Here is a 19,534-nt window from a genome sequence, read left to right as displayed (position 1 = left end):
AGGTACTAAAAAAAGTAGGGTGGATTTATTAGCACAAATAATAGGACATATGGTGAGATAATACCAGGTAGAAGATGGCATAGACGGTCATATACAGTAACTAAGGAAGACGGACAATTCAACACTGTATTTTAAAATATGAATTACTCAGTGTCCTGAAGAGACAAGTTAACTACATGAAACTAAGTGCTCTACAATCAAGATTGAAATGAAAAATGAAAGCTCTAGAATACAACCATATTAAATGATAAAAACAGATCAAAATACCCTAATGGCAAATCAATAGGTTAGGAATTATCAGCCACGCCCAGCTTAATACATCATTACTGCAAAAGATACCAAGTTTCAAAGACAAAAATTTATAAGAAAGGAACTTAAAAGTTTACCATAAAAAAAGTCAGCTCAACACTGTGGCTCAAGTTTGAATTACCCTAGTCTTCACAATCAGACCATGTCCAGGCCAAGAATCACCAGTCAACAACCCAGATCCTTTGCTTTTCCTTTAGTTCTCGTAAGAATGCCAAAACTCAGGGAAGTACTAATACTTAAAGATTAGGAATACATCACATCAAGAATCATACGACACTGGGAAGTTAGTAAAGTACAGAAATAATGAAGAAATTACCTAAACCATAGCCTTGATGTTTTAGGATAGGTTTATGTGAATGTGCAATAATAACTTATAATCACTGCTTATATATGTTGTTCATCAGCTCCTTAAGGTGTCTGAGGATTTCAAGACTCATCCATACTAAATTTGTACTCATAGTTTAAAATTTTTCAGAAAATTTAATTAGTCAATTTTGGAATTAATGTTTAAATGCTCAAGAAAAATTGAGATTCCTAATTTTTTTTCTGTATGAATTTAATGAAGTGATCATTAGACAAAGTACATATAGTTTTCGGTATTCCTCGTCTAAAGTCCCTCAGACAATGAAAGAATCTATTATCATTTTCCAAATTCAAACTTCAGAAGAGAACATCTATAATTATGAAATCCTAACGACCCTTGCTAGAATCTAAAAGAAGAAGTTACTCTAAAAGCATTTAAGAAAGACAAAGCTTGAGTGGTCTTTTCCTACCAAACACAGTTATTGCTTGGTTTTAAAGACAAATGAATCGTAACTTAGTAGGAATCATGTTTCCATGTTAACCACTTGGATGGATGCCATGATATATGACTGAAACTACTGCACACTCTCTTCTTCCAACTGTAGGATTTAAATTGTATTGAAGGTAAGTCCCCAAGACATAAAAAAGAATCTGAAGCACAAACTGTTGGCTCAAGAAAGAAAGGAAAATTCAAAAGGTCAATACCCCAAGAAAGCTACTATTTGACCAGTGGCCAGATCTCTATGACTATCATGGAACTGTGAGAAGACCTCTCAAAGAAACAAAAGCTTCAGTCATATTTAATCTGACACATGAGAATAGATACAAAAAAATTAGAAAAAAATCACATGATTTTGGCAAATCAATAAATATTTACCACACTCAGCACATCTTGGGTGGGTGAAAAAAAAAAAAACAACAAAGGAAAAAAACAAACAGAAAAAGAGTTCATCTGACTTGTTAGCATTGTGAGTGTTACCTTCCTGGCATTTGCTCCTGAGTGAATGAAGGGATCTCAGGAAAACCTACCCCCTAAAAAAAACCAAACCAAACCCAAACAAAACAAACAGAAACATCTTTGGGAATATAAGTACTCTGTTTGCAAAATCAAGCACAATTGTTAATTAATTAGATTCAATTAGATTCAAGTGCTGGTATCACACTGACCTTCATTGATTGTGTGTACAGCTTTTCAAGTCATTAAGATAAACCTGAATTTATAAAACCTGATGGGGGGGCTGGTGTTCAGAATGGCGCCCAATATGGTCAATACTTCTATATATCCATAAACACCATGTTGATACCCTGTAGGTGCTGGCTTGAGTGGACGAGGGTGAAACTTGACCAGAAAGCTTTTCATGACTATGGCTTTTTTCTCATTTCTTCATCCCAATCAAAATCTAATGGTTCATCGTCTAGTTCCGGTAAAGTAAAGAGAGATGTTTTGGAAAGACTCAGTCTCTCGGTGGATCCCCCCAGCTGAAAAGTTTTCCTTTTCCTGCCAAGCACTGTAGCTGCGGTCACAAGAAGAGGGCTGGAGCCTCCCTCACCCGGGTTCTTACTTTCAGGAGGAGGAAGGGATTCTGATTTGGATTCAGAGGGGGAAGTAAAGGAGAAGTCTGCCAATCTTGCTAAAGTGCAAGCATGAACCTTGCCACTTTTACTATGGCACAAAACCTCTTCCTTTCTGTCTTTTTCAGAAGCAAGATGGAAACGCCCACTGTTGCTCCCAAGCTCTAATTCAGGCTGGACAGCTCCCTTTGCAGGGGCACGTTCCCTCTTCTCTCTTGGTCCATCTTTGTCCGGTGGCTGCCGTGACACCTCCTTTGTCTTATCTTGCAGCTGAGCTGGGCTTCTGATTTCTGAGGTAGAGGCCAGCTTTTCTGGACCCTTCCCAGGCAGAGCTGCTTTTCCTCTTGCTCTACGTTGGGGAATTTCAGGACTCTGAACTGCTGTTTTACTTGTGCCAAGAGACACATGGCTGCAATCTTCAGGAGAGTGGGTCAGTTTTGACTTCTGTTTGAAAGTAAATTTTGCCAGTTTGGCCACAGGGGGACCCGGACTCTCAACACTTTCAAGGTGGGGCTCTTGCACCCGAGCAAGGGATTTCTGTCTCTTTCTTTTGGGAGTTCCAAGCACTCTCTCTGGGCTCTGTACAGGAGTAGGCCGAGGATGAGGAGGGCTTGTGGGCTGCGAGGGCGGCCTGGCGGGTTTCCTGCACAACTCCTGGGCCCTCTCCTTGCGCAGCTTGTGCAGTTTCCTGGGGACGTGATGGATCAGTACTGAGTCTGGCTCATCAGCAGATACTGCTGCTTCAGAAACCATTGCTGCCTTTTTTGCCTTTTCACCCTCAAGGCTGTCTGGCCTCAATGGAGCTTCTGTCTCTGCTGGTGTTGGAAGCGGTCCAGTTTCCAATTTGCTCCCTTGGCCTGGCTCCCTTTTTTCCTTACCCTGAGATTTGTTGTGGGAGATTTTCAAAGCCATTTCCCCCCCACTTGTTTTGGGACTAGGAGACACAGGAACAGTGTTTTTAGGTTCCATCGGATGAGTTGCTATGGAGTCAAACCAGTCCAAACTGTCATCTTGGCTATTTCTGTGCTCAGCTGAATGCCTTCTACTTGTCAGTCTATCGGGCCCCAGATGGGATGGGGGATTGAGAAGTGGGCTTCCCCCGGGCCTGCCTCCAGTAGAGGACAGATGTGTGCTACAGTTCACTTCCTGCTGAGCTGATGGTCTGAGCTTTGATTCTTCCCCTGGATCATCTCTCAGGGACCCTGAAGTCGTCTCTGCTTCCATTGCCCGTGGCTGGTGTTGACACACACTCTGATTCTGTAACCTGTAGAAGATAAGGAAAATGTGTACTGCTTTAATCTTTTCATTTCTTTATTCTCTGAGATGCCATCTAAGGCTTTAAGTCCAATATAATTCCGGGTTGATACCACATACAGTCCCTTAGAGCAGCAGGAGGAAATTATACGTTCATCAGGATAGAATTCAAGTGTTCTGATAATCATTCTAATTTGACCTAAAATGGTAGTAAAATAAAGAAAATGAAGTAGCAGGTTTGTGTACATATTTTCAGATCTCTCTGAAAGTCCATTTCATTCATTTTAGAATGCTCAGTCTTCTCTCTCGTGTTAAATGTTCTCCTACAAGACAGACGGGTGGCTATGTGCAGAGTCGCTGATTACGGACCAAGAGAAGTGGCTCGAGTTGTTTGGTAGCCAGTCTGCAGATCTGAACCAAAGTGAAAGACTATAGTTTACGAGCTCCTCACAACTCTTGACTTAACTGAGGTACTGAATTTTCGTGCATCTGAAAAATCACCTTCCTCAGGAGTAAACAGACTGTGACTCCTCCGCGCTGTGGCCCCCGCCCCTCCGGCAGCCACCTGCATGGCAGACCTCCTCCAGGCAGCTGTGACCTCTTCCCTGCATAGCCCAGCCACGTTGCAGCATGTGCTCTGGGCAGCCACTCTCCATTAGACTGATACAGAGTTGAAACCTACTGACCTGCCCAGAAGGTGAAGCTCATCTTGTGATATTCGTTTTAAACTGGAATAATGCCAGAGGACCAATTTCTAACAGGGATTGTGGCTTCTCAAAAGGAGGTCCCTTAGAAAGCCCTTCCTAACAACCTAGAAATGCATTCTCAGTATAAGGGGCGATATGACTCTGCTTCCATGCACTAAATCCAAACAGAAACTACACCAAAAAGCAGATGAGTAAATTATTCTAAAGGTCATGAGTAATCATAGAAAAAGGAACAGAAGAAAATACGTTAAAATTAAATGGATTTTAAACTTAAATATATTTAAATACATTAACATGTTAATGATAGCTGTCTCTGGGAAATAAGATTATGTCTGATTTTTTCCTTATTAATTTATTATTGTTACTTTCAAAATACTCTATAAAGAAAATGCATTATTGCTTACAATTGGGAAAAAAAAATACCTGAAAATTATTTTGGGCTATAGTCACTGGTAGACTTGGGAACATCAATACAGGAAAATCTAGGTTCACTGTAGTCACAGCCAGACAAAAGCAAAAACAAACAAAAACAAAAAAAAACCCCAAATACCTTTCAAAATTACTACTATCCAGTACACTTTCAGTATCAAATTGAGGTCAGGGATACTCATAATTGTTAACACTCTATAACTTTAAAAATTTATGGGAATTTTAAGGGTAGAATAATTTAGCCCTACTATCTTAGTCTGATTCTGATGTGGGAAATTAATTTCTCCACTGTTTAAATTCTGCATTTTACTATACCTCCTAAGACATCTTTGCACGCTGTTTTTGTTTTTTTAACATCTTTATTGGAGTATAATTGCTTTACAATGGTGTGTTAGTTTCTGCTTTATAACAAAGTGAATCAGCTATACATATACATATACCCCCATATCTCCTCCCTCTTGCATCTCCCTCCCACCCTCCCTATCCCACCCCTCTACATGGTCACAAAGCACCGAGCTGATCTCCCTGTGCTATGCGGCTGCTTCCCACTAGCTATCTATTTTACATTTGGTACTGTATATATGTCCATGCCACTCTCTCACTTCGTCTCAGCTTACCCTTCCCCCTCCCAGTGTCCTCAAGTCCATTCTCTACATCTGCATCTTTATTCCTGTCCTGCCCTTAGGTTCTTCATGACCATTTTTTTTTTTTTTTTGGATTCCATATATATGTGTTAGCATACGGTATTTGTTTTTCTCTTTCTGACTTAATTCACTCTGTATGACAAACTCTAGGTCCATCCACCTCACTACAAATAACTCAATTTCGTTTCTCTTTATGGCTGAGTAATATTCCATTGTATATATGTGCCACATCTTCTTTATCCATTCATCCGTCGTTGGACACTTAGGTTGCTTCCATGTCCTGGCTATTGTAAATAGAGCTGCAGTGAACACTGTGGTACATGACTCTTTGAATTATGGTTTTCTCAGGGTATATGCCCAGTAGTGGGATTGCTCGGTCATTTTGAGATGGGTAGAACAGCCACCATTTGAGGCTGGCTGTCACTAGTAAAGCATTTTCCCAAAGAAAAGTGATAAAAATACAAACAGCTTTATTATTAACACGTGCTCTCCTTAAGAAATAGAAAACTCTTCCACAAGGACTCAGAGGCAAAGAATATACAAATCAATTTTCACTGCAAAGTAAAGGAGCTGTTACAGTGGAGGATTACTGGACTGAATGTCAATATTATGACATAGTATGAGTGTGTTTCATGTTTGGTAATTGCAATCATTGTTGCTTTTGTTGTGGTCATCCATGTACAATGCTTGGTGTCAGTCTATTTATCTCTTGTAAAAATAAAATACAGTGTGTGTGTGTGAAAAATAAAAAAATAAATTAAAAAAAAGAAATAGAAAACTCTTTCCCAAGGGGATAAACCCACGTGCTACTGGGGGTTTTCCCTCTTGCTAAGCTTAGCTTTAGAGTGTGTCTTGGAGGTAATTCACTTCCTTTGCGGGGCACCTGGCTTTGCTGCTGTGAGGATCAGCTCCGGAACATGCCCTTGCATTACAGAGAAATACCAGAAGAAAAAAAACATTTTAAAGGCCATTTTAAGGTCTGTTTTTTAGACCATCACCTACTCTTTTTTTGTTTTCCTTCTTTCCCTCCAGGAGGGTCATTTTGAATTTGGTAAGTCCAATTGCTATTTTTCTATCACACAACACTGCTTCTGAGCCTCACATTCCTTCTTTCCTGAATCCAGCATGTCAGTTTAGGGTAGTCAAAATGACCAGTTTCTGGTCACTCAAAATGAGCATCCTTTCCAAAAGCAAAGCCAAACCCAGGACAGGCCTGAAAAGGATCAGCTACATCAAACTAAAAAAGAACCAGAGGAAGAGCTTTGATCTTAACACCATGCTCTGGATCGTGAAAAAGCCAGGAGACCAAAAAAAAAGAAGAGTCTGATTTTAGACAAAGTGCAAGTTTACTGCAGGCTGGCACCTGGGTATCAGTGGGACAAAACCAGTCCCCACACTTCCCCAAAAGGCTGTGCTGAGGTTTTATAAACAGAACAAGAACACTGCTGGATGAAGAGAGTGAGCAAGTAGGAGAGAAACGCCAGGAAAAGAATTCTCAAGGTTTTCCTTAAACAGTCAGTAATCCCAGCGTGCTCCCAAATTCTCCCTGTGCAGCTGCTCTGCTCCCACATGCCCTCCATTCACCAGCCCCCAGCTTTGAGATCAACACCGGTAACCAGATTCAGGTCAGTCATTAACCCACTCACACGAAGGAGGAAGAGGCCCGATGGACACACTTGCCATTCCTCACTCCTGCTTCACAGGCACAGACTCAAAGTCAGGCTTTTTAGAAGCTCACGTATTTAGGGTGCATGCAAACGTGAAAGTTCAGACAAAAACTCTTTAGGTAATGTGTGTGACACGTTCCTTCCCACATGTCCACATTTTAACAAGTCACTAGAAAGGGGAGTTTTGAAACACTGCTGTTGTCATTCCTGAGTTGTTCCCCTGTAGGATGAAAAACAGTTCCTTCATGGGCTTCCCTGGTGGCAAAATCCCAGTGTGAATAAGGCCATAAAATCAGTCATTTATTCAGTATTCCATGTGAGGCACTGTGCTGAGTCCTGATACTAAAACAGAATATTTAAAATAACTGTCGGGACTTCTCTGGTGGCACAGAGATTAAGAATCCACCTCCCATTGAAGGGGACACGGGTTTGAGCCCTGGTCCGGGAAGATCCCACATGCCGTGGAGCAACTAAGCCCGTGCGCCACAACTACTGAGCCTGCGCTCTAGAGACCGAGAGCCACAACTACTGAGCCCGCGTGCCACAACTACTGAAGCCCATGTGCCTAGAGCCCATGCTCCGCAACAAGAGAAGCCACCGCGATGAGAAGCCTGTGCACCACAATGAAGAGTAGCCCCTGATCGCCACAACCAGAGAAAAGCCTGCACGCAGCAACGAAGACCCAATGCAGCCAAAAAATAAATAAATAAATTTATTTAAAAAAAAGAAGAACAGTTCCTTCTTTAACATAAAATACCTCATTCTCACTGGGGAGTTTTTTTAGTCTGAGTGTTAAATTGTAAATTTTTAAAAGTCATGGATCTGGGCATGTAAGGAAGGAAATCATGATGCTGAAGGGAAAGTCAGTGCTGCTGCTAATGGACCAGGAAGGCCTTTCCTGGGTGAGAGTCAGTACTTCTATCTCTACTTCCGTAACCTTCCCAGTGTTCCAGCACAGGCTGGCCTGAAAGCAGTCTGGGTCTCTTCCTGCGATTTTCTTCTACCAGAGTTATATAATGACTAATGATCAAATATTTATTATGCTTGGAAGAAAGCTTTACAAACAATAAGAAAATAATTAAAATATTAATAAGCACTAAGATTCTTTATGTAAAGGCCATTGCACATGTCCTCTCCTGGTGATGAAAAACGATACAGCCAAGTTATAAAATATTTTCTGTCTGGGTCTGGCCCAGGATGGGATAGATCACTGCTTTAGAGGCCAACTTCCTCTTCCTCAACAGCAGTCCCAGCCACCTCTCTGGATCGCACTGCTCTACTTCTTATACTGAGCCAAAGAAAGAGAAGAAGAAAAAGTGGTGGCAGTAAACAGGATACAGCCCATTCACCAAGGTTTCTTGATGGAAACTGTGTGTCATATTGGGTGTAAACTGTAGGTGGCACACCTTGGTGCTTCTCATATAATCAGGACCCAGTTTATTACATATAGTAAAGGACCAGTCAGTGTTCTCCATGAGGCTCACCAAACCAGTAAGCCAAGGAAATGCAGCTGTGGAAGGTGGTCTCCAAAGAGGCAGCCATCAATTCCCTCATTCCTATATGTCTATGCCACTTCTCCCATCAAGAGGTGGTGTCCATTTCCCTTTACCTTGCATGTGGGTTGACCTTGTGACTTGCTCTCACCTACAAAATGTGGTAGAAGTGATGCTGAGTCAGCTCTGGCCCAGCCCATAAGAGGCCTGCAGCTTCCACTTTTGCTAAGCTACTTGAGTCCTAAGCTACCATCTCAGAATTCTTACTACCTTACAGTAGAGAGAGCCCAGCTAGCCCCCGGTCATTTAAGCCACCCCTGTGAAGGCACCACGTGATGGAAGCTATCTTGGATGTTCCAATTCCAGTTGAGCTCCCAGCTAAATAAATGCAGGTGTATGAGTGACCCCAGCTGGCACTATGTGGAATGGAGATAAGCCATCCCCACGGAGCGCTTCTGACTTTCTGACTCCCAGAAAAGTGAGCACTAAAGAGTTGTGGTGGGTTTTTTGTTGTTGTTGTTTTGTTTTTAAGCTACTGAGCTTTGAGGTAGTAGATTATACAGTACTAGATAACTGAAATCCCCTACTGAGAGTACAGACAGATTTTCCACTTACTTTATACTTCTTTCATTTCACTAAATGCCAAACAAGCATTTTCCATTATATGCTTTTCTTGGTTTTCTTTTCTCACCTTTCAAGTCTTCTTAGCTCTTCACTTAAGAGGCTGTGCAGCTCCAGCTTTTCCAGAATAAGTTCACACTGCTTCTGGTACTGCTCCAGAGGGTTATCAGGAAAGGATGTGTGGAGTGCATTCACACCTCCTAGCAGTGCACCTCCCTGAAAGGGTGAGAAAATGGAAAATACCAGCGAGAGTCACCAGGCTAGCCTGCATACAGGAAGTACACACTAGGGACCACTGATCCCAGATGGCTAAGACCAGCCCTCTACACCCCCATCACGGTATCAGAATCACCTGGGAGCCTTTTTCAAATTTCAGTGGTCCTCTCCCTCAATTCCTGGTGGCGTGCATTGCTCTGGGAAGCCACACTGTCTCTAGTGGGACGATAAGCATCTCCCAGGCGTGTTGAGGAGAAAAAGGATTGAGACCCACTGGTTTATACCAGTGGGTAAAGCAATGCTACTGATGCAGAGACTGTTTCTATGACAATTTTTTCCCCTTCTTTTAAATAGTTTCCTTTGGATATATTTCCAGGAATTACTAGGTCTAGAATAGGATCAGTTTTATAACTCCTGATAGGCTATAAATTGTCTTTTTTAAACAATGCTTATAACTAGGGTTCAAATATTAGGTACAAAATATCCTTACCTGCATGGAGGACTCCATTACTGACACCACTGTAATAGCATCTTCCAGAGTCACCGTGTCACGGAACATCAGGCGAGCATGAGCTAATAAGGTGCATTTGAAAGTATGAAGAATTATTTTTATGAATTTTTGAGGTGATAAATGTAACACTCTCCTTGATCCCCCCATTCCAAAACTGTATTTTATAAATGAGCTACTAACAACAAATAAATTTTACTAGAACAAGCACATAAGTCTAACTTCAACTAGCTTTAAGTTTGTTTCTCTAATAATGGGCCTAATCCTTCTGCACAGCCCATGGCAATTCTGTGTATTTACATGAAAAGGTACTCTGGGCTCCAGCAAAGAAAGGTGCTATGTGGCATATATTTAATATTCAGTAACTTTCAATCCTTACTTTCTAATCTATTATAAATCATACAAAATTAAAATTAATATTCATTTCTCATCTCTGGTACATCTCTTTATCTGTGAGCTTTTCAAAACTGCCAAATTTGCAAGCCTGAATCTTGGGTATTTCTTGCCTTAATATTAGTTATAAATCCTTGAAAAAGTGAGGCACTTTTGTTTTATAGAACTTTTTGGTAAGCCTATATTATATCATCATATGATACAGTCAGCTCATGTGAAAAAAATTTAGGATTGTTTAATAAGGGCTAAATGTAAAAGCCAGTATTAAAAAAAAAAAAAAAAAGTCTGGAGACGCATATTAGCTGCAAGTATGCACGTAAGTCTCATACCTTAGGGATGGGATAGAGCATGGCACTGTTAATTCAGCATTATTGTGTTAGTGGTGGGCTGTGAGTGGCAACTGGTGAGAAATAACCCAGGATGCTATATAGGAAACATTTCCCAGTAAGGGAGTATTCCACCCCAAATGCTAATAGAAGCCATCGAGAAACAAAACATCCGTAAATAAGACTTTCTAAATGAATGATGTCTTAAGTTATGGGAGGTTCTGAGATGTCACAAAGATTCCTCTTTCTTAACAACGCTTCGTTCCACTCAACATCTATAATCCGTCCCCAGAAGAGTGGTTTCATAGCTCCGAGTTTTTACTTTTTAAGTGACTATGAGCAAGCACCTCAGAGATCATCCTCACTCATCTCTGAATTCATGGTGCCAAGCCCCATGCCTTGCTCACATTGGATACCCAATAAAAGTATTATCTGCTGAAGGAAATAAACCTTCTGCTAATCGTATCAAGCTTTCCAGCAGGCGGATGGTTGTCCGGGCAGCGTTCCGGGAATCGCTCTGCCTCTGCATCTGGTAGTACCGGAGGAGAACTTGATTACCCTCATCAGACAGTGTGGGCTGCAGATTCCTAATGAGGCAGAAATAGGTTTTCATCTTCTCCATGCTCCAGAGCTTCTCTGATTTGCTTGGATAACCTGTATATATATCAGGTATTGGGTCAGTAATTTCTAAGAACAGGCAAACATCTCATATTAAGGGTTTTGCTAAAGTTCTTGTACTCACTTTTAAAAAGATAACCTTCAGGTTTTGTGGCCATTGAAATCTAGATGTGTCTCTGCATATAGTTCTATAATAAACAGTCTTAGGCTCTAAGCTTAATAAAGGTAAGCTTCCTACAGAGGTTTAAATTATTCAGAATAATTCTGTTCTGCCATATACAGAAATAAATAGTACTTGGTAAACCTAATTTTTTGACAGAAGTCCCACATTTAGAATTCTGTTTCATAAACTCAGTCCATTTTTTTTGTGTGCAAGAGGTGAACCACGTGGTAATTATATATCATAAGGTTCCCCCCTTTCACCACACAGGACACGTTTACCAACTTTAATCTCATCAATGGCAAGCAGAGAAAGACCCTTTTCCTTCTGTTTATTATTCTGGGCTCACTAACTGACTTGTCTCACTGCTTTCTATCTAAGCCTCTCTCTACTGCCCATTAGGTACGGTACCTTGGATATTTATTTAATTTTCTTCAAGGAAAATTTCATTTGTTACGTCTACTCTTTGTCAATTTGAATGATTTGTTTGCCTCCACGTACCTTTGTTTTCTAAGATAAAGGCAGAAATTATACGATCCCAGTCTTCATTCTTGGTATCAAGCAAAACCAGGATCAGGTCGAATCGACTTAAGAGTGGGCTGCCAAGGGCAATGTTCACTGACACAGACTCATGGGGGTCGTACTGGCCTTTGGGGTTGGTTGCTGCGAGGATGGTGGTCCTTGTGTTCAGCTTGCACACGAGGCTACCAAAAGAGAAGGCACAATTCACTGACTGTTGAGATTCAAATGAAAAGCAAGATTAAACTTGTTAATAGAAAGGGACTGCTCTTGCACCTTGAAAATCTACACTCATGTGAAAGAGAATGTGAATGATACAAACACCAAGTTCAAATGAAGGACATTTACACTAGCCTATCTTGAAGAGAAGTAAGTATTTAATAAACACTTCTTATGCCCTGACTATGAGCAGACCCCTCTGCTAAGGGGTGTGAAGAGGTATACAAAGTTCAGCCACACATGGATACTGCTCTTAAGGAGCTTGCAGTCCACTAGCTATAACGGTAAGACAAGGCAGAATATGGTAAGTTCTAGAAACATAAATTTCCCAGGGGAAATAAAGATGATGTGTATTCATCTATGTGGATGGAAGAGACACTCAGAGAAACATTACAAAGTAGTTTTTGAACTGGGCCTTTCATGACATCTAGACTTGTTCTGTGCGTTCACTTACTTTGTTTCGGTTTTCTAAAAGTGAAAGAAACAGGCGGAAGGGAAAGGGAGGGAGGGAGGGAGGGATAAAAGAAGAAGAAATCAGGAAAAAGAAAGGTTGATCAGCATAGTGTTTCTGAGGAGCAATAGTGAAGGGAAGGCTGTGGAGGAGGGCTGGTCAGATGGGGGAGGACCACAGACGGGACACATGGGAGAGACAAGGGCAGTGGCCCCGGAAGAGGCACTCAAGTCTTCCACAGAGCAGTGACAGGATAGATACGGAGGTGACATAAAGATGTTGTTTTTAAACTTGTTTATGATGGGCAAGCCCTCAAAATAATATGGCACATTCACTGACAATAACAAGTATAGCATTCTTTCTCCGTACAGTTGTATGCTCTCTAGTGATGACTGTTTTCAGTTACAGCAGCATGTCTGCCTCTCTCAGCAGTCACAACCCTGGGACATCGGCAAACATGTGCTATGTCTGTTAATCCCTGATCTATTTCCAGCTGGCTCTAGCAATTACCTCATGCCTGAAGACTGAAAGAGTTTGAGAATTTTTATTTGTGGTAAATGGCACAAGAAGACACAGAAGAGAAAGACAAACAAGGCACTTTCACTGAAGACTAAATCCTCTTTTTAAAAAAATTATTGATAGGGAAAAATTTTGAACAGAGAGCCCACATCTTAGCATTTATGTACCAAAATGACTTTGTAAAGGCAGCTGTTTAGAACCCAGATTCAAGTTTGCCATAAAACCAATGTAATAAATGGTCCCTAACTAATCCCACAAAAAGCACGTTTAATCCAATACTGAAGCAAGGCTGTTTGCATTTATCATAAAAAAGGAATATTGCTGCAATACTGGCAATGAAACAAAATACAACTGCATATGAATTAATTTCTCAAAAATTATTTTCTGAGAGGTAAAATCGATTGTTCTTCCTCTCTCTGATCAAGAGCTATTTACAAGCCATTTCCTGTATGCAAAGGACTGTACTGAGAATTGAGAAGGGTATATAGCTGGTCCCGGCCTTCAGTTAGTTTACAACAGAACTGCTGGAGGATGAGGAGGCTCAGCACAGCGCCGGCCAGACAGGACGTGTGCAGCAGAAGCTGGCGGCAGCGTCAGCGTTAGTGTCCGCAAAGAGAGACTTCTGCGGAGATGCCTGGATACGTGTAAGACATAGAATCTTAACGATATCCATGACGTGAGAAGGAAAATGAGCAAGCCAAGATAGAAAAAGGGTGGTGAGTTATTCCTGAGGTAACTGGGGGAAAAAATGAAAGGAGAAGCTTAGGGAAGGGGGCTAAGGAAGATTTATACGTGAAGAAAACAGGTTTCCTGAGGGGCAGCTTGTGGAAATTCAAGCAATGAAGGTAGAGCGGTGGGCAGGAGAAGAGGAGACTGTGTGGGATAGGAAGTCAGGCAGTTGCCAGTAGCAAAGAGGAGGATGGGGACGGCGTCAGAAGGGACAGAGTGGTCTCGATCACTTGAAAGAGGGGAAGACAGCATATAAACAGCATATAAACCTGGTGGCTGCAGACCTGTGTACAAACGTGACCGCATTACAAACTGAATGGGGCTTTAGCGAACAAAGATGCTCACACAGTCTAACCCTAAGTACTGTGTGTACAGTAATGCTTCGCTAAATACTACTGAATGAGGAACTCATGAATTAGTGGAAGGTAAGGGTCATTTTCCCAATCCAATACAAGTTCTACCTTCCTCAGTAATAAGAAGATAACTACCATATTTGTAATACCAAGCACTGTGTTAGGCTTTATGTATACATATCACCCCTAATCTTCACAACAACCTGAAAGGTAGCTATTATTATCACCAACTTGGAAATAAGGAAACTAGAAGTCCCAAGATGTTAATAACTTCCCCAAGGTTACGTGGAGAGCCACAGAGCTGTGATTCAAACCCAGATCTGCTTAACTCCAAAACCAATGCTCTTTCATCTCCAGACTGCCACCCTGGTGGTGTCACATTTTAAACACTTCCTGTGGTCTTGAAGATTCTGCCTCATGTTTTAGGTATTCATTTCCTTGCCTTATTTTTTTCCTACTTAATTTGAACCCCCTTGAGGACCTGTGACTTACTGTTATAATGCTCACACTGTCTGTCACATATTAGATGCTCAATAAACAAGTACTGAATAAGTGATAAACAAAAATGCATCTTTACTTAGTACAGTATTTCTAAAATTCAGAGTCATTTTATACTCTCAGGCTTCATCAGTCATAAAATAATCACGCTAATATATTTTGTTTTCTGCATTAACTTCAAGGAGTGAAAACATTCCAGTTTCTGAAAAAGCTACTTTTCCATTTTTAATCCACATGTTTAAAACTTCCTATATACATGGGAGTACTTTTTCTAAACATCGTAAAGTTAAGTTACATAAATTATTTTTACCATGACAGGCCCTCCGGATAGTGCCCTTATTTTTGTGATGGTCCCCCATTACTCTCTTTACATCTTTACCGGTGATCCCCATCTTTGCTCATGGGTTTAATCACTACCTATAGGCTGGCACTTCCAAATTTAGCTCTAAGCCTGTGGCAGTGGCTGCTCTGTGTTCACCAAACCTTGTTTTCCTTTCTCCCTGGGGACAGAGCAAGATTAAATTTCCCCTCCTCCTTTCCAGTTAAGGAGAGCTGTAATAACAAGTCTTGCCAATGGAATGGGGGTAGGAGAACATATGCTACTTCCAGGCCAGGCTCCTAAAAGCCTTCCTGTGCAACCCTCCCCGCCTCTCTCTCTCTTTGCTGGTACAGACGAGGATAAGGCCCTGGAGTCAGACAGCCACCTGAGGGGCTGTGTGGAGAGCAGCACCTCACCCTCCACCCACATCAGACTGTGACTCAAGCCAGAAAAACTCCCTCTGGCAAAACACAGCAGGACGAGATGAGCACAGGAGAGAAGTGACCACTTTTCAAGGAGTAACGAAAGAGAATAGACAGCTCCGGAATTTGAGGCTTTGAAGGGCTGGAAAAGACAGTTGCCTCTAGACCCCAGACAGTAAGGGGAAAGACTGAAACAGGCTTTGAACGACAAAGGCCCAGTCAGTTTTCTCAGTAGTATAAAGTGACCCAGATTAAGAGTGAAGCCTTCAGCTTAGATGGCCTTAGGGTAGCCATCATTAAGTTGAAGAAAAATGGAACAAAGGCCCACCCGTGTTCACAGCAGCTATGCACAACAGCCAAGAGGAGGAAGCAGTACAAGTGCCCATGGATGAATAAATGGATAAACAATACACACACTCACACAATGAAATGTTATTCAGCCTGAAAGAAAGGAAATCCTGCCACAAAATACAACATGGATGAACTTTGAGAACATTATGGTACGGGAATTAAGTCAGTCACAAAAGACAAATACCATATAATACCATTTATATGGGGTTTCTAGAGTAGTCACATTCATAGAAACAGAAAGTAAAATGGTGGTTGCCAGGGACTAGGGAGAGGGTAAAATGGGGAGTTGTTGTTTAATGGGTGTAGAGTTTCAGTTTTGCAAGAAGAAGAGTTCTGAAGATTGGTTACATAACAATGTGAATGTACTTAACACTACTGAACTGTATACTTAGAAATAATTAGGATGGAAATTTTTACGTGTTTTGTTTTTTGTTTTTAACCACAATTTTAAAAAATGGAATGGAGAGCGTTCTGAACTGAATGTTTGTGTCCCCCGAAAATTCCTATTTTGAAGCCCTAACACCCAAAGTGGTGATATTATGAGTTGGGGAGCTCAGGAAGGTAACCAGGTTTAGATGGGGTTATGAGTGCACAGCCCTCATAATGGGATTCACATCCTGAAAGAAGAGGATGAGAGACAAGAGCTCTCTCCTCCGGGTCGCACATGGAGGGGAGGCCATGTGAGCACACAGCGAGAATGCAGCTGGTTAAGAGCAAGGAAGTGGGTCCTCACTAGGAATCGAATCCGCCAGCACCTTGACCTTGGACTCCCCAGCCTCTGGAACTATGAGAAATAAATGTCTGTTGTTTAAGCCAATCAGTCGACAGTATTTTGTTATAGTAGCCCAAGACAAAGAAGAAAAAAATCCCCAAAACCCAACAAACTGAGCTTGAGAAATATGTCAAGAAAGGAATTCTGGACACTGGCATATGCAGCTGACTAGAAGCAAAGGGATCAGAGACCTCAATTACTATGGGATCTGCACTGCCAAAGAAACCACAAACTCAGTCTGAAGAAGCCTTTGTTGTGATGCAATAAAATTCATACTTTATGGCAAGACAAGAAAATTTAAACATAAAATTCTTCTCTGCCTATTTGGGCCTCCTCCCTCCCCTTTACTGTGTATTGTGTATCTGCATTAACCAGACCTCCTTAGGAGATGACCTTCCTTCTTAATCTTGTAAGGGGCCCTGATGACCCATGACCCACAACTCACTTTGTACGTGTAGAGCTGGATTGTGTAAACTGTCAATAATCATCATTTGACATATAACCCTTCATCTCAAAAACTTACATAACTGTGCTTTGACCTCAGAACAGTCCTCAGAGCTTCCTGAAAGACTGTCACCCAGGTTATAACCTCAGGTTGGCTCAAATAAAATTTTCCATTTCTTTCTTAGATCGACTATTGGTTAATTTTTTTCATTGACAATTGCTTTCAAGTTGTAAAAACAACCTTTTGCACATACGACACCAAAAGCACAAGTAAAAAAAAGACAAAATAGGTAAAATGAACGGTATCAAAATTTGCAACTTTTATGCTTCAAAGGATGCCATCAAGGAGGTGAAAAAACCCACACACAGAATGGAAGAAATTATTATTTGCACATCATATATCTGATAAAGGACTTATATTCAGAACATACAAAGAACTCTTAGAACTCAACAATAAAATGATAAATAACCCAGTTAAAAATGGGCAAAGGATTGGAATAGACATTTCTCCAAAGAAGGTATACAAATGGCCAATAAACATATGAAAAGATGCTCAATGTCTTTAGTCATTAGGAAAATGCAAATCAAAACCTCAGTGAGGAAACCATAAACAAAATAGAAAAGACAACCTACAGAATCAGAGAAAATATTTGCAAACAATGCTACTGACAAGGGATTAATTTCCAAAACACACAAACAGTTCATATAGCTCAATATCAAAAAAAACAAACAACCCAATCAAAAAATGGGCAGAAAACCTAAACAGACATTTCTCCAAAGACATACAGATGGCCAACAGGCACATGAAAAAATGCTCAACACTGCTAATTATGAGAGAAATGCAAATCAAAACTACAAGGAGGTATCACCTCACTCTGGTCAGACTGGCTATCTTCAAAAAGTCTACAAATAATAAATGCTAGAGAGGTTGTGGAGAAAAAGGAACCCTCCTACACTGTTGGTAGGAATGTAAAATGGTACAGCCACTATGGAGAACAGTGTGGAGGTTTTTTAAAAAACTAAAAATAGAGTTACCATATGATCCTGCAATCCCACTCCTGGGCATATATCTGGAGAAAACTATAATTTGAAAAGATACATGCACCCCAATGTTCATGGCAGCACTATTTACAATAGCCAAGACACAGAAACAACCTAAATGTCCATCGACAGATGAATGGAAAAAGAAGATGTGGTATATTTATACAATGGAACATTACTCAGCTGTAAAAAGAATGACATAATGCCATCTGCAGCAACATGGATAGACCTAGAGATTATCATACTAAGTGAAGTAAGCCAGACAGAGAAAGACAAACATATAATATTGCTTATACGTGGAATCTGAAAAAAAAAAAAGATACAAATGAACTTATTTAAACAACAGAAATAGACCCAAAGACATAGAAAACAAACTTATGGTTACCAAAGGGGAAAGGGGGGGTAGGAGGAATAAATTAGGAGTTTGGGATTAACACATCCACACTACTGTATATAAAATAGATAACCAACAAGGACCTACTGTATATAGCACAGGGAACTATACTCAATATTCTGTAATAACCTATAAGGGAAAAGAACCTGAAAAAGAATATAGATATATAGATACATAACTGTATATATATCTGGATCACTGTTAATCAACTACACTTCAGTTAAAAAAAAAAAAAACAACACAGTGAGATACGACTTTAGATACACTAGTACTGTTATGATCACAAAGACAATAACAAGTGTTAGCAAGAATGTAGAGAAATTGGACTCTTCATACACAGCTCGAGAGATTGTAAAATGGTATAGTGGCTTTGGAAAACAGTTTAGCAGTTCCTCAAAAAGTTAAATATGGAGTTACCATTTGACCCAGCAATCTGCTCCTATGTATACACTCAAGAGTAATGAAAACATATGTCCCCACAAAAACTTGTACTTGAATCTTCTTAGTAGCATTATTCATAATAGCCCAAAATTGGAAACAGCCTAAATTTTTATCAACTGATGAATGGATAAACAAAATGTGGTATATTCATATAAAGAAAGACTATTCAGCCATATAAAGAAACAAACTATTGATACATGTAATGACCCGGATGAACCTTAAAAACAAGTGAAAGTTGCCAGACACAAAAAGTCACATCTTATATGATTCGATTTATACGAAATGTCCAGAACAGGCAAATCCACAGAGATAGAAAGTAGATTAGTAGTTGTCAAGGACTTGGGAGAGACGGAAAATGGGGAGTGAGAGCTACAGGATATGGGATTTCTCTTTGGGGTGATTAAAATGCTCAGGAACCAGTGGTAATAGCTGCACAACTCTATGAATATACTAAAAAGCACAGAATTGTATACTTCAGAAGGGTGGACTTTATGTAGTATGTGAATTATACCTCAAAGCTGTTAAGAGAAAAAGTCAGAGGAAAGGATCAAAATAAAATGGTACGTTTGTAAAAAACAAACAAACAAAAATAACAATCTTGGTCCCCTAAGCTTGCTCCAGGAGGACGCAGGCTGGGAAGCTCAGGCGCCGCCTTCAGATGTGGCCAAGGAGGATAACGGACAAGAAGAACCCTGTGTGAGCTGAGCCGAGCCAGGGGCCAAAGAACAGTGCAAAAGGAGTTATCTTAGAATTAGAACCGGGGTTTAATCACAAAACCTCCCTTCATAGTGCCCGCTCAGCAGGACCCCAGAATTTCTACAATCCAGTGCCTGCCATGTATT

At 40.7% G+C, this 19,534-nt stretch overlaps 1 protein-coding gene across 2 annotated transcripts in view; it reads right to left on the bottom strand.

The window, feature by feature from the left end:
• Positions 1 to 1,689: 1,689 nt before the first annotated feature.
• Positions 1,690 to 19,534, bottom strand: part of MCM9 (minichromosome maintenance 9 homologous recombination repair factor) — an 84,967-nt gene continuing 67,122 nt past the window's right edge. The window contains exons 9-13 of one of the 2 annotated variants that reach the window (XM_068551143.1): positions 11,722 to 11,924; positions 10,893 to 11,096; positions 9,706 to 9,788; positions 9,070 to 9,215; positions 1,690 to 3,448 (exon numbers count right to left, since the gene is read on the bottom strand). In XM_068551143.1, the coding sequence (XP_068407244.1) occupies positions 1,975 to 3,448; positions 9,070 to 9,215; positions 9,706 to 9,788; positions 10,893 to 11,096; positions 11,722 to 11,924 (2,110 nt within the window). In that variant the 3' untranslated portion in view covers positions 1,690 to 1,974. The remainder of the gene's footprint in view (positions 3,449 to 9,069; positions 9,216 to 9,705; positions 9,789 to 10,892; positions 11,097 to 11,721; positions 11,925 to 19,534) is intronic. The other variant, XM_068551144.1, reaches the window with a different exon arrangement.

This window comes from Eschrichtius robustus, chromosome 9 (assembly GCF_028021215.1).
Source record: "Eschrichtius robustus isolate mEscRob2 chromosome 9, mEscRob2.pri, whole genome shotgun sequence".
NCBI lineage: Eukaryota > Metazoa > Chordata > Mammalia > Artiodactyla > Eschrichtiidae > Eschrichtius > Eschrichtius robustus.
Note: the sequence above shows the minus strand (reverse complement) of the source record. Positions and strands in the feature narration are given on the sequence as shown.